The 14,825-nt window shown below is 31.9% G+C and overlaps 1 protein-coding gene across 1 annotated transcript in view; it reads left to right on the top strand.

Moving 5' to 3' along the window:
- The window catches only part of SPOCK3 (sparc/osteonectin, cwcv and kazal-like domains proteoglycan (testican) 3), a 16,519-nt gene extending 2,027 nt beyond the window's left edge, over window positions 1–14,492 (top strand). The window contains exons 2-4 of the mRNA XM_008594723.1: window positions 6,432–6,494; window positions 10,076–10,213; window positions 12,808–14,492. Coding sequence (XP_008592945.1) covers window positions 6,432–6,494; window positions 10,076–10,213; window positions 12,808–12,977 — 371 coding nt within the window. The 3' untranslated portion in view covers window positions 12,978–14,492. The remainder of the gene's footprint in view (window positions 1–6,431; window positions 6,495–10,075; window positions 10,214–12,807) is intronic.
- The last annotated feature ends 333 nt before the right edge of the window (window positions 14,493–14,825 follow it).

Genomic DNA, 14,825 nt, shown 5'->3' with positions numbered 1-14,825 from the left:
TGCGATCCGTTGCCGGACACGGAAAAAGACAAAAGACAAAAAAAAAACAAACAAAAAAAACTACATTATACTATTCATGACGTGTATATTTAAATAATTTAAATAATAAAAAGAAGGTAAATCCAAGTAAACTGCCATAAAAAGACGTGTAGTCACATAGCCTTCTGTTATGATGACAAATGTTATTGTAATTTTTTTGCGTGTGTTATGATAGCATGTTTTTGATGTTTATATATGAATATCTAAAAAATATCCTGCATAACTCTGAATGTTTCAACTACAGAAATAGATAAATACTTTCATCTCAGAACATTTCTATATTTTGCAACAATATTTGTAGAATTGATTAAAGGTTCCTGAAGCAAAATTTTTCTTTGTCTACTTTTCATGTAAAAAAGTAAGGTTTTCCCAAATTGTGAAAATCTGTATAGTCATGTGAAGATTTACTCTATGAGACCACTTAAGGCATGATAAAAATAATTTAATAAGTGGCACCTAAGTTGGTAAAGGAGTTTATAAACTTCTCTAAAGCTAAGGAAAGTTTTGCTAAAATTTTGCCAACCTTTTATTAATTTAATATTCTAGAAAAAGGTACAAAAGCTCTCAAGGTAACTAAGAAGGCTAGTAACTCTATGAAAGAGAATAACCATTAATTTAAAAACAGTTTTTTCAGATGTTTCATCTTGTAAAAGAATGTTTTCTTTAAATTTTTAAGTTTGTTATAATTATAAATATACATATTTATACACAAACATACATATGGAGAGAGAGAGAGAGAGAGAGAGAGAGAGAGAGAAAGGAAAATAGAGTAGGATGAGAGGTTATTTAATACAGGTTGACTTAAAACTACAATGAAGACTATGGTTATACAGTGTTAGAAAACATTTGGAAAATGAAGTAATGATTTTTTAAAAAATATCTTTCAAAACTATAAAATTAGTGTTAATTGTAAAAGTTTAATAAATGAGGTTCAGAATGTAAAATTTCAAGCAAGTGAAATATATGTAGTTTTTCAAGGGGGGAAAATGCTTTAACTTAATTAAAACACAAATTTGTTTCTATAACTAATTTTCTAAAATCATGACAATTAAGCATACAAAATGGACATGATTGCAATTTGTGTAATTCTTTATTCAAGTAAGTCTGAGTGAGTAAGAAGAATATTAATTTGGAATTTCAGTTGCCCTGTGTTAATAACTTACTTGCACAGAAATACAGGCACACCTCATGTTGCTGCACTGTGTTTTACTGCTCTGTTGAAGGTTTGTGGCAACTTTGCACTGAGCAAGTCTATCAGCGCCGTTTTCTCAATAGCATGTGCTCACTTCATGTCTCTGTGTCACATCTTAGTAATTCTCAAAATATTTCAAACTTTTTCATTATTATTATATCTGTCATGCTACTCCAATGAACACACAGATGATAACAAAGCAAAACAACCTGATTGCTAGTATGGACAAAGTTTTAGTGCTCTGAGTAGAAGATCAAACAAACCAGAACATTCTCTTAGGCCAATGCCTTCAGTTCTGTGAAGACGGAGAGAACTGAGGAAGCTGCAGGAGAAAAGTCTGAAACTAGACAGAGGTTGGTTCATGAGGTTTAAGGAAGGAAGTGGTCTTCATTACGTGAAAGTGCAAGGTGAAGCAGCAAGTGCTGACGTAGAAAGTGTTATCCAGAAGATCCAGCTAAAATAATTGGTGAAGGTGGATATGCTAAAGAATAGATTTTTAATGTAAACAAAATAGCCTTATACTGGAAGAAGATGCCATCTAGGACTTTTCATGGCTAGAGAAGAGAAGTCAGCGCCTGGCTTCAAAGCCTCAAAGAACAGCTTGACTCTTTTGTGAGGAATTAATGCAGTTGGTGACTTTAAATGGAAGCCATTGTTCATTTACTATTTTAAAAACCTCAGGGCCCTCAAGAATTATGCTAAATGTATTTTGCCTGTGCTCTATAGATTGAGAAGCAAAGTCCGGATGACTGTACATACGTTCATAGCACAGTTTATTGACTATAGTAAGCCAACTGTTGAGACCTACTTCTCAGAAAAAAAAAAAGATTTCCTTTAAAATATTACTGTGCATTGACAATGCACACAGTCACTCAAGAATTCTGTTGGAGATGTGCAAGGAGACTAACGTTGTTTTTATGCCTGTTAACACAACATTCATTCTGCAGCCCATTAATCAAGCGTAATTTCAACTTTCAATTCTTCTTGATTAAAAAATACATTTTGTAAGGCTATAGCTGCCATAGGTAGTGATTCCTCTGATGGATCTGGGAAAACTAAATTGAATGTCTTCTGGAAAGGACACACTCTTCTAGATGCCATTAAGAAAATTCTTGATTCATGGGAGGAGGTCAAAATATCAACATTAACAGAAGTTTGGAAAAACATGATTTCAACCCTCATGAATGACTCTGAGGGGTTCAAGATGTCAGTGGAGGGAGTAACTGTAGATGTTGTGAAAATAGCCAGAGAACTAGAATCAGAGGTGGAGCCTGAAGATGTGACCGATTTGCTGCAATATCATGATAAAACTCTAATTGATGAGGAGTCGCTCCTTATGACTGAGCAAATAATGTAATTTCTTGATATGGAATCTACTCCTGGTGAAGATGCTCTGAAAGTTGTTGAAATGACAACAAAGGATTTAGAAAATCACATAAACTTAGTTGATAAACAGTGACAGGGTTTGACTCCATATTTTTTTTTAAATTCCAATTTTAAAAGAAGTTCTACTGTGGGTAAAATGCTATCAAACAGCTTCACATGCTACAGAGAAATCTTCTGTGAAAGGAAGAGTCAGTCGATACAGCCAACTTAATTGTTCAAGAAATTTGATTTGGAGAAATTGCTACAGCCTCCTCAGCCATCAGCAGCTGCCACCCTGATTAGTCAGCAGCTATCAACATTGAGGCAAGAACCTCCACCAGTAAAAAGATTACAGCTAGCTGAAGGTTCAGATAATTATTGGCACTTTTCAGCAATAAACTGTTTTTAATTAAGGTATGTACATTTTTTTAGACAATGATATTGCACACTTAGACTATAGTGTATTGTAAATATACCTTTTATATGTATAAAAAGGGAAACCAAAAAATCCATACGATATTTGCTTTATTGTGGAGGTTCGTAACCCAACATGCAATACCTGTAAGGTATGCCCGTCTAAATCTCCACCCTAAGACATAAATCAATTATTACTCATTAGTTTACTTAAAATTCTGTTGTGTAAGATCAAGGAAAGAGAAAGAAAACCCACATTTGTTCAGCTTCATTTAGTCTTTCATATACAGTATATAAATCATTTATAACTCAAGTGGCCCTGTAAAATTATTGTTATTCCTATTTTTGGGGTAAGGGCTGAAGCGTTTTGATCTTAACTCTGCATTACGGAATGAGTTTATGAAGAAATTGGGATTTGAAGTGAAAGTCCTTGATTTCTGTCTCCACGTAGTTTTAATTCTATTTTCAGAATTGTTAGGGTAATTCTATATGAAATGCTGCAGAAACATCACTGTAGAACTCAGAAAGTCCTAATCACTACAGCTAACATCAGCAAGTCTTACATCCATCAGCAATTTACCCAATATTTTTTCTCAGGGATGCAATGAAAATGAATGACATTTTTAGAGGTTATTTATACATTTAATTTGTAGGAAGAGATATAAAAACGTGGGTCATGTGGAATGAATTCATTAATTTTAAAAGAAATGTTTTTCCTCTTAAGTGAAAGACATTAAGTATGGAGAATGTGTTACTTGAAATGCTTATGGGTAAAATAAACCTAATAAAGTTTTTCAAGCATATTCCACTCTGTGAGAAGCTGTATGACTAATGAAATATTGAGAAGAAAGGTAAATAAGGACGGTGGCTTATTTGGAAAGAAGTTAGAGGGCTGCCTCCCTGTAAACCCCAGGGCACCATTCATGTCGCAGTGTAGAAGGCTGGTGCCCCTTTGCAACTCTGCAGAACACAGCCGATGGAGCCATTTGCTCCCAACTTAGAGATCTATTCACAAACCTCTGTAATGTCCACTTTCATTTCACTTTTGACTCTCAATTGTCCAATACATTCGACAGCGAATAAATATACATCGTTTAGCAATGACTAGTTGCAAGTATAGAAAAAGGCTTTTGTATTTTAGTAACCATTATAAACAGATATTCTTTTATTTATTTTTCCCAATGATATTTAATTCAGTTCTAAATTATGAGGGTAAATAAAAATGCATTGCTATCATTGTACTACAAACGATCAATTTCTAATATAGATAATGTGTGAATGGCCCTAACGCAGGGGTTTGAGTTTTCAAATCTGGAATACAGAACAATGAACATTGTTATTTTCAGAAACACCATCTTGAAATTTAACCTGTAAATTGTTTCTTCTTTTTTCTTGTTATTAGTTTAGAATAATTGTCTATTCTAATAATTAAACTAAATCTTGTATTTTATTAGGTTTGATTCTCATTCAGTTTTTAAGCATATAAATTCATAATTTTACATATGCTTAAAGACTACTATTTGGTAGTAAGCAGATTAAGGAAAATAAATCTGTACCTATAACTTAAGCTGAATATTCATAGTCCAATAGTATCCAAACCTTCATGCAATTAGTTGGGTTACTATTCTTTCATCTAGGTAAGTTCTCTATAAATGAGTTTAAATGATAGATGAAATCTCAATTAAGTGCTGTAAGAATGCCTAGTTAAAAGCCAGACTTACAGAGCCGACTTATAAATAACAAGAAGAAAATAGTTTAAAATCAAATATTATATAGAGTTGAACAGCCCAATTGGTCATGATTTCTCTTGAAATCCTAAAATGTTCCCTTACACAGAACTGGTAGGACTAGAAGGCTTATCCAGTGAGGCTACTAATCAAAAGTCAGACTCAAATGTACCTGGAGATTCAGGTAGCAAACATATAAGAAATAGTACTTCTTTAAATTACCAAGCCCATAGCAACTAAAAGAACTGCTTTCAATATATTATTGAAACTTCAGGTAGAAGCATTCTTCTTGATTTTAAGATGTCATATTCAGAGGGTGGTAAAATTTAAAATATCTCATACTATTAGCCCATACTATTCAACATGATTCCCATTTCTTTAATCCTTAGTATGAAACTCATGAGATTATTAGGAAAACCAAAGGGGCCAATTGGGTCAATTTCTAAATGAAATGAAACAATAAGGTAATTATTCAGGATTTTCAAACAAATTAGTTTTTCTTCACATTTTAGATTCTATAAGATGAAACATTGTTTGGTCTCACATATTAAACTATAAAACAGATTTTAAGCACCTGATCTCATTCCTTCATTCCACTTTGTTACTTACGTGGAATTAAATAATTGAATATTTTGAAGCCAGTATACCAAACTATTTCAAAATTGTTTAATTATACCTTGCCTTTTTCTTAATAAGGTGCAGTGTAGGACAGTAGGAAATAGTTTATTATTTTGCTGTTTTAATTGTATATGATACAGATTTATATAGCAAGCATTAACAGCAAGTTTTTAGAATATGAATATAAAATGCATTAACATACTTTCAGATAAGAATATATATATAATTATATATATATGAGTATATAACTGTAGTAATATAAGGCAAACTATATTTTTATTACTTAGAATTTTACACTTCTGTACAAATGTCCTCTTTTAAGTGGTTAAGTTTGAAAAATAGGCAAATACTTTTTTTCAAATTGGTTTAAATGTTTTAAGTTTATTTTTAAAATAATGGTTTATCAGAAATTTTTATATGTCATGTCCTGTTTGGAAATTGCATATATACTTGAAGCATATGGGTGAAGCTAAAAATACTAAGCCCTGTTAAACTTATACAATATTAAAATTTATAATAAGGTGTCGGACATAACTTGAAAGAAGCATCAACTTTTTCATATGTAATTTTTGTATGAAAAGCCGATTCCGTATATCATAGAAACTATTTTAAATGAGGAGGAAACAGTTAATTGAGCAGCAGTTAATTAGTTGGATTTAAACTGCTGAGTAGATTGACCCTTTAAAAGTAAATAATAAGTATTTTCCATCATAGAAGTATTTTATATTATTTCTTTTTTTCACCCAATTCAGTCATTCTGATGAAAACTAAGATGACCTACTATTAATAAAAATTAGGAAAGCAGCCCTCTCTCTCTCTCTGTATATAATGTGTATGTGTTTATGTATATATATACTTATCTGAAACTATGTGAATCTATATTCATATGTATATACACGTGTGTATATATATACATATTTGAATGTATGTGAATGTATCTTCATAAATAGACAAACTAATACATAATATATGTCTTCTAAAGGCTTGTAAAGACTAACTAAAGTTTGATAACGTTGACATTACACTTTCTCTGTTTAACTATAATCCTTGAAGTAACATTTTTCATGTCATTACAGACCCACCCTGCCAGACGGAGCTCAGCAATATTCAGAAGCGGCAACGGGTAAAGAAGCTCCTAGGTGAGCAATAGATCATTCTTCTGAAGGCTTCATTGCTTACATAAATAACCCCAGGGAAACAGCAACATAAAATCAATATTAATCCAACAAAGATAGACTGAACTAAATTTCAGCAACAAAATTTATGAACTTTTTGAAAGCCGTTAAACTTACTTTTATTACCTTACCTATTGAAAGATATTATGTCTGTTTTATTACCCTAATATAATGTTCGTTTTGAAAGTTATTAAGTAAAAAAAAGAGATTTAAACAATGGTAAAGTTAAAACATCAGCAGAAACTTCAATTCTAATTCTGTGGTTAACAATTTAAGAACTGATGGCCATATATATATGACGTGTGTGTGTATATATATTTAAAATATTTAAAGCAAGTACTTGTATAAGTGGGGTGAAAAAATGCTCTGAGTATCTCAGGGGAATTTAAATAGATTTCTTAGAGTTTTTCATAAGTACTTTTTACTACTTTACTTTTAGTAAGTAAATGTAAGAGTTGATAAATAAAATACAGAAGTAGATAATAGATAGATAATTTAAAATTTTACCCAAAGCCTTGAAATATTTGAAGGTTTGATTTTCAACAGATTATTAAACTATTACATATGATTGTTGTTTATTCTTTATTCTTGTAAATGTATACTTTTTGAATAAACTTTTTAGAAGAATGTTAAAGTCATAAAATATTGCAAAGATAATATACAGTTTTCATACATCTTTCACTCAGCTTCCCCTAAAGATAAAAATTTACATGTACAAAATAACAATGGCACATTTGTAAACTCTAAGAAATTAACATTGCTATAATCCTATTATCTAAGCTTCAGACTTCATTTGGATTTCACCAGTTTTTCCACTGGTGATCTTTTTCTATTTTAAGATCCCTAGCAGGACACCACACGTGCGATTTTTTTTTTCATGTATGCTTATGCACTTGTGTATTGAGTGGTATATAATTTTATAATGTCTCTGGATCTGATTAATCTGTATTATATTTTGATATGCCCTCTTTGTAATTACAGTATAGGATGTTAAATGAAAAGATGCTTCATATTGCTTAAAATCCTTGGCTCAATACCCATTGTATATAATAAAAAGTTTAATGGTTGATAATAAAACATTTTTAGGTGTAAAATATGACTGATGATCAAAGCCACAATGTGTCATGTTTCTCTTAATTCTGATACAAGGTGCATAAGATATTACAGCTCACAAGGGGAAATAGTACATTATTCCACAGGTTTTTCTCCATAAATCAAAGATTAGTCATGTACAATGGGAAAACCCATTCAAATTCAACTGAAAAATATTTTGTACTTGATTAAGGTCTATTAGTAACAAAATATTTAAATGAAGCCTGTGATTATTTAAAGCTACAAAATCCAAAAACTTATTTAGTGCCCATGTGGGAGGAGTTACTTGTATTTTTATTATATAATGTAAATGAAAGTCATTATTAGAGAGTACTGAATGTTTTAATTATTTCTTCTTTAATTTGGGTGGGATAATGGTATTTATCTGAAAATTGATCAGTTGTTACATAGGAGTAGGGTGCCACATATTCCAATTTGTAGGTTTAGTCTTGGTTGGTATCTGAAGTTCAAGCATAACTCTTAATAGTATCCTATCTAACTTTCAGATTGTACTGGCATAAATTATGTTGTGACACCAACCATACATCATAACATTTTTATGTCAAATATGTCAAATAATGATTTTTCTTAAAGATTTAGAGACAAGAAAGTTAATTTTGTTTTCTTATTTTTGCTGACCCTAAATCCACAGAAGGTGATCCCAAGTCTTCCATCCTGGTGATATTCTGTCTACCTCACTGCAAGACTAGCAGTTCAGATCTTTCCAATGAATTATCATTTCTAAACCGAACTGTTCACCTATTTATCATAATTATCAAACTCTTTGAAATAGTAAAATTATGATCCCATATGGTTGCCAGACTTAATATGTTTCACCTTTTAACCATTTATTCAGTCATTTTTTTTTCTTTCACCACATGACTATAACGTTTCTGTTCACAGAAAAAAAATGATCAGGAAAGAGAAGCGCATTTTCTAATCTCCTGGAGTTTACATTCTAGTGTTTATTGAAGAGTGTGACTTCACTTCTAAATTTCTAACTGTACATTTATCATTAGCAACGTGCCATTTACTACGTTAGATATTATGGATATGAAAATAAATACCTATAGACTGTGGGTTTAAGAGAAGTTGTTTATTGATCAGTGAAAGCCAAGAAAACCCAAATACTTTTAAAAATGGAGGATATCACACTGTAGTGGTGAAAGCGTACATTTATCATTAGCAACGTGCCATTTACTACGTTAGATATTATGGATATGAAAATAAATGCCTATAGACTGTGGGTTTAAGAGAAGTTGTTTATTGATCAGTGAAAGCCAAGAAAACCCAAATACTTTTAAATATGGAGGATATCACACTGTAGTGGTGAAAGCACAATGACAACACACACACACATACACACAATAGAAGTATATCAGAAATCCCTTGGCTTAAAAGAAAGCTTCATATTGGGGGTAACATTTAAGTCAAGTCTTAAAATGAAATAGGGAGAGAAGGAGAGGGGTCACAGTTGAAATAAATATGTGTAAAGAGATGAAGCAGCATTGAATTTGGCGGAAATAGCTTGATATGGAAACAACTTGGAATATATGAATAAAAATTTGAGGGAATGAAACTAGAAAGTTGGCAGTGATGAGACAATAAAGGGTCTTGTATGCCATGTTAGGTAGTCTGGATGATTTATATGAGCGTGGCACTAATCAGATTTTAATTCTGTATTATACCTCTGGAAACATTCCCCTTATAGAGTGAGAAATAGTAAGATAGTAATATACTTAACAAAGAAAATCATTCCATGAAATTGTGTGAAAAGCATGTAAAAGTATGATACCCTCCAAATTTAGAAGGTACTTTGAGACCGAAAAAGGAAGCAGGCAGGTCCATTTGGTAATCAGAGATATTAATTAAGTGGGTTGACTTTGACTTACATACAAGGAAGCTGAGTGCAGTGAAGAATCAGACGTCAGCAGATGAGAGATCTGATTCTCCGAGGTTAAACAATATTTATATAGCAAAGCCTCTGTTACCAGAAGTAACTTCGAGGAGAAATCTTAAGAAAAATAAGTTGACAACATCATCCACTAGGTGTCTTGTAATTCATGAGGGGGGGGGCTAGTGATGTTCACCCTCAGACCACTAACTCTATCTGCTGTAATAAATCATTCACTCCCTGAATCCTGTGTTCCCTTTACATTTGCCCTAAGATTAAGGTGCAACTGGTCAGTGGAACAAAGGAATGAGATTAAGCAGGAGTCAGTATGGTGGGTGGGGCACAAAATTGTGTTGGTTTTATTCACCTTCAAACATAATGGCAATGGCCAGCTCCATGACATGAGTACCTAGCATGGAATATAGAGGGCACTCCACATATGTATGTCTTGAGTACATTAATGCATAATAGGTGCCTATCAAAAAGGAGCACAATTTATTCACAAAATATATGTGTATGCTTGTGTGTTTCTGTGTGTGTCTGTGTGCATTTTTCACAGGAGACTACATCCCCCTGTGTGATGAAGATGGTTACTACAAGCCAACACAATGCCATGGCAATGTTGGGCAATGCTGGTGTGTTGACAGATATGGAAATGAAGTCATGGGATCCAGAACAAATGGTGTTGCGGATTGTGGTAAGGAGAAGGATTCTTTCTTTAATAATTTCTCAAGTACAGGACTAAGTACTTCAGATCCTCATTCATTTGTTCAAGAATTTAATGAGGACCTACCCTATGCAAAGACTATAGAATATAGGGGAGGAGGAAGTGAGAAAAGACTTGCTCCTAGCATATAAAAACTTGCGTAGGTAATAAATAGAATTGCATGATTTAGATATTTTAGGAAAACAGTTAAGAGCTGGGTTCCCTTTCTTACATCAAATTCAGAAAACTCTTAGATATTTCCTCTTTTCCTCTCAGGTAAGGCAGACCTTTTATATTAATTCTACTCCAAGTCAGCAAAGCCTAGTGTGTGCCATGTCCCAAGATGGTACCATTTCACCTGTATACATCTGGAGAAGGTGACTTAGGGAATGTGTAGGTTTACCGACCAAAAGAAAAGCAAACATTTTAAAAGTAAACATCCATAAATTGAAGCTACATGAGCATGCTTTCTTTTGTTTGGGTGAGAAACGTGTAGTTATATTCTTTAAGGGAATTATAGTTAATATTCTAATTGTTTTTTATGAACATGCATTTTTATGTATATACCTAAAAATCGTATAACAAATAGGTTGAGCTTCACATACGTGCATTTTAAAGTCTCAAATGTGGTATCTTTTGTGCTTCATAAAACATTTTTCCAGAATGCAAGTTTCAAATCAGTATTTTTGTTTGTACTACAGAGAGTTTTCCCTACAAAAGCCACTTGTACAGAAACACACACTCACACACACACACACACACACACACACACACACACACACACACACACACACACACACACACACACACACACACACACACACACACACACACACACACACACACACACACACACACAGAAACACACGTGTGCCTGAAATTAATAAATGTGTTTCCAATAATACAAGATATCTAAAATGAAAATAAAGTACTTAGTCTTGCATTTTATAAAATGTTTAGGTATTTCCTTAATGCAATTTTTAGACTGAAAGACTAAGATTATTTAGGGTAATTGGTAAACACTAAAAAGTAATTTCATTTAATTCTTAAATTCCTGTTATACAGTTATTTATTCCATAACATTTTTAGTAGCTTTGCTTTGGTGTTCTGACCTGGCCAATCTGATTAAATTTGAGTAGGAAGAAGTAGTACTCAGTAGCCACCTACAAAATTTTAACAAGTAGAGATCACATCTTTGTAATATGTAGTTCAAAGTAATTGAACTACACAAAATATAACTTGGGGATCAGTTGAGAAAAGACAATTAGTAATTACTTCAGTTAGCAATGATGCCAGTAATGGCTAAAGAATTTTTTTTTTATAGTGCAAATGATAAATTATATGGAGATATATTTAACAAGTGAATAAGAAAATTGTTTTGTCATATGGAGATATGTTTAATAAGTGAATGAGAAAATTGTTTTGGGCTTCCAAGATTTTTGGTTGCAATTATTTAAGCACGTTGCAATTATGAAAATATATGACATTGGAGAATAGAAAATATTTTCTTCACCTAAGAGGGGGATGTCATTGTGTTGTATTGTGAGATCAACCAATTTATAAATATTGAATGCAATTAATATGATTTGTTATAATTAGCTACCAAATAATCATAAGACTAAAATATTTGAAAGCAGAAAATGTACACACACTAGCATTTGAGGAGTTGAAAAGTAACCACATGTGAAAATATATGTGCATTATTGCTCCCATAAATATCAATAGCTAGCTTTGAAAATAGTTTTTAACATATTGACTAGCTGTATCAGTTTTCCGTTTCTGTAGTAGCAAATCCCCACTAATTTAGTGGCTTAAAAAATGAGAATTTATCATCTTACTATTCTGTATGTCAGAAGTCCAACAGAGGTCTCACTAAGATAAACATCCAGATGGCAGCAGGGCTCTGATCCTTTCTTTAGGGTTTAGAGGAAAATCTGTTTCCATGCCTTTTCCACTTTCTATACACCACTCACATTCTTTGGTTCCTGGACCTTTCCTCCAACTTCAAAACAACAGTGCATCTCTCTGACCATTCTTTTGTAGTCAGATCTCCCCGTGACTCTATCTGGAAAGATTCTTTGATTTTAACAATCCAAATGACAATTTTGAACCCTGAATAATCCAAGATAATCTTCCCCTCCTTAATTTAGTTACGTATGAAAAGTCTTTTTTTGTGTGCAATGTAACCATTTACAGTTTCCAGGGATTAGGAAATTAAAATCTCTGGGGGGGGGTATTATTTTGCCTAACATACTTGCAGAAGAAATTTTAAATACATACTTGATAAGATTCAAAGTTTGACATTAACTACTATAAAAATTGGGCTGAGATCAATATAGCTGATCTGGAAACCTTATATAGCACATTCAATAATAATTCTGCTTTTTGCCCATAAATTTTAACAAATGATAAAGTTTTAACATGTGATAGTTTTCCAGAGGATGGATCTTTCCTTATCTTTGTTAAATAAGCTGAAGAACTAATTAAATTGTTTTTTAAATTTCCTTAATTTTTATCAGAATTTTATATCTCTCAGAAATTATCCCACTACTCAGAAAATAAAGGTAATGTTTCCTTTTTTTAAGCTATTGACTTTGAAATCTCTGGAGATTTTGCAAGTGGAGATTTCCACGAATGGGCTGATGATGAGGAAGATGAAGATGATATTATGAATGATGAAGATGAAATTGAAGATGATGATGAAGATGAAGGGGATGATGATGATGGTGGCGATGACCATGATGGATACATTTGATTGATGACAGCTGAGATCAATACATTCTACATTTCTAATATTTACAAAGTGATAGTCTATTGAGAATTACCTTCTTGCCCCAAAACCAATGATCCTAAACTTCACATATATTTTGTATAATTGCTTCAACTATTTCAACTAACATCATAAAATTTTATGTTTAAATAAGAATCACTTACTTTGAGTTTTTATATGCCTTACAGAAAAAGAAAACACATGTGGAGTCTAGCCAGACAAAAGAAAGCTATGAAGAGCTACTACAATAAATTTTTCAAAAGAACAAACTTTGTAAATCTCCCACAAACAAAACAACAACCTGTGCTTGTGATCGTATGTGTTATTTTTTTGTGCGATATTCTACGTTAAATTTACAATCACTTATAGTCACCTGGGTCCCATGAATTTTATCAAATTATGCATGACCTCAACTACAGTTCCAAAGTAGCATCTTCCCATACCTATAGCAAGTCAGGGTAAGTGAGAGAGATAACACCTGGTAAGAAAAACAAACTGACGATTGAAGAATCCTCCATAGTGTTTACGTTAACAGTGATGTTTCTATTTATGAAGTTATTCTGGATATGATAGGATATTTTACAAAATGGCGAGTATGGAAAACCATGGATTCTGAAAGTTAAAAACTGAGTTGACCTTTCTAACTTTTATTTTAAGTTGGATGGCAGAGTCATGAACATTTAAAAAATATTCTTTAACAGCATGATTTCTTTGCCTTTCTAGATTTCTTTATCTTTCTAACCAGCAATTTAGGGTACAGAATTTAAATAATGAAGACAAAGGGAAAAATTTACTTAAATTATGTTTTCACAAAATATTTGTAATTTGTCCCAAAGTCAAATTTAAAAATCTTAATTCTCATTTTATTTCCTACACTAGATATAAATTTGCATTTAATCTTAGAATTACGCCATTTTTCTTAGAGAACGTATTGTATGGTGCCTTGCAAAAATAGAAATAGAAAGGTTTTAGCATGCATACCAAATAGGATATTAGGCAATATATAAGCACACCTAACTAACAAATTAACCAGTAAAGGTACTGCTGCTGGAATGAAGAAAATGGAATATGTTTATTTCTTGTTTTCTATTGTTACATAATTGCCATGTGGACTTGTTTATGATTATTGTGTAGAGTAGCATTTAAGATTTAACTGTAGAAAAATTACTTTAATCTTTGAATTTAAGTTAGCATGTTAATCAATTGTGTACACGTTTTGGCACACCTTCACTTTTAAGTATATTGGACCAATGGTTTTGTGCCCATAACTAAAATAAGAAAACCTATTAAATGTTACAATTCGTATCTTTAATTTCAACAGTTGATCAACTGCTTTCCCAGTATACAAATCATTAAAACAAAATTGGTGGATTCTTTCCATTTAATTTATACATACTAAATAAAAACTTTAATGGTAACTTTATGTAATATTGAAAGTATAATGCATTTTCTTTTTTACTGTTTCTGTATAGTTTACAAAATAAAGAATCTTGTAACCAACTTAAACTGTTCCTCAGTGGTTTTTGCGGGATGCGAATAGTAGCATGAAGAGTTCTTACTCTAATCCTGGATTTTTAAAGTGAATACATCACAAACTAGCTGGAAAGTTTTTCTGAAATTTTTGAATTTCAAAATCAGAGCTCTTGACATCTTGAATACTGTTTTCAAGCTATGTTAAAAATGATTTGTTTATGGATTTGTTTTATTTCCTTTGTCCATGGTGGTATTTTTAAACCCATTTTAATGGTTTCATACTTAATAAATTTAGCTAAATTTTCATAGCAACAGCATTTATGAAGGGTGGTCAGTTAGCCTAGGAATCACAAAATATAA

This window comes from Galeopterus variegatus, unplaced genomic scaffold, assembly GCF_000696425.1.
Source record: "Galeopterus variegatus unplaced genomic scaffold, G_variegatus-3.0.2 Scaffold11330, whole genome shotgun sequence".
Lineage (NCBI taxonomy): Eukaryota > Metazoa > Chordata > Mammalia > Dermoptera > Cynocephalidae > Galeopterus > Galeopterus variegatus.
The sequence above is the reverse complement of the archived record's forward strand: the minus strand, read 5'-3'. Positions and strand labels throughout refer to the sequence as shown.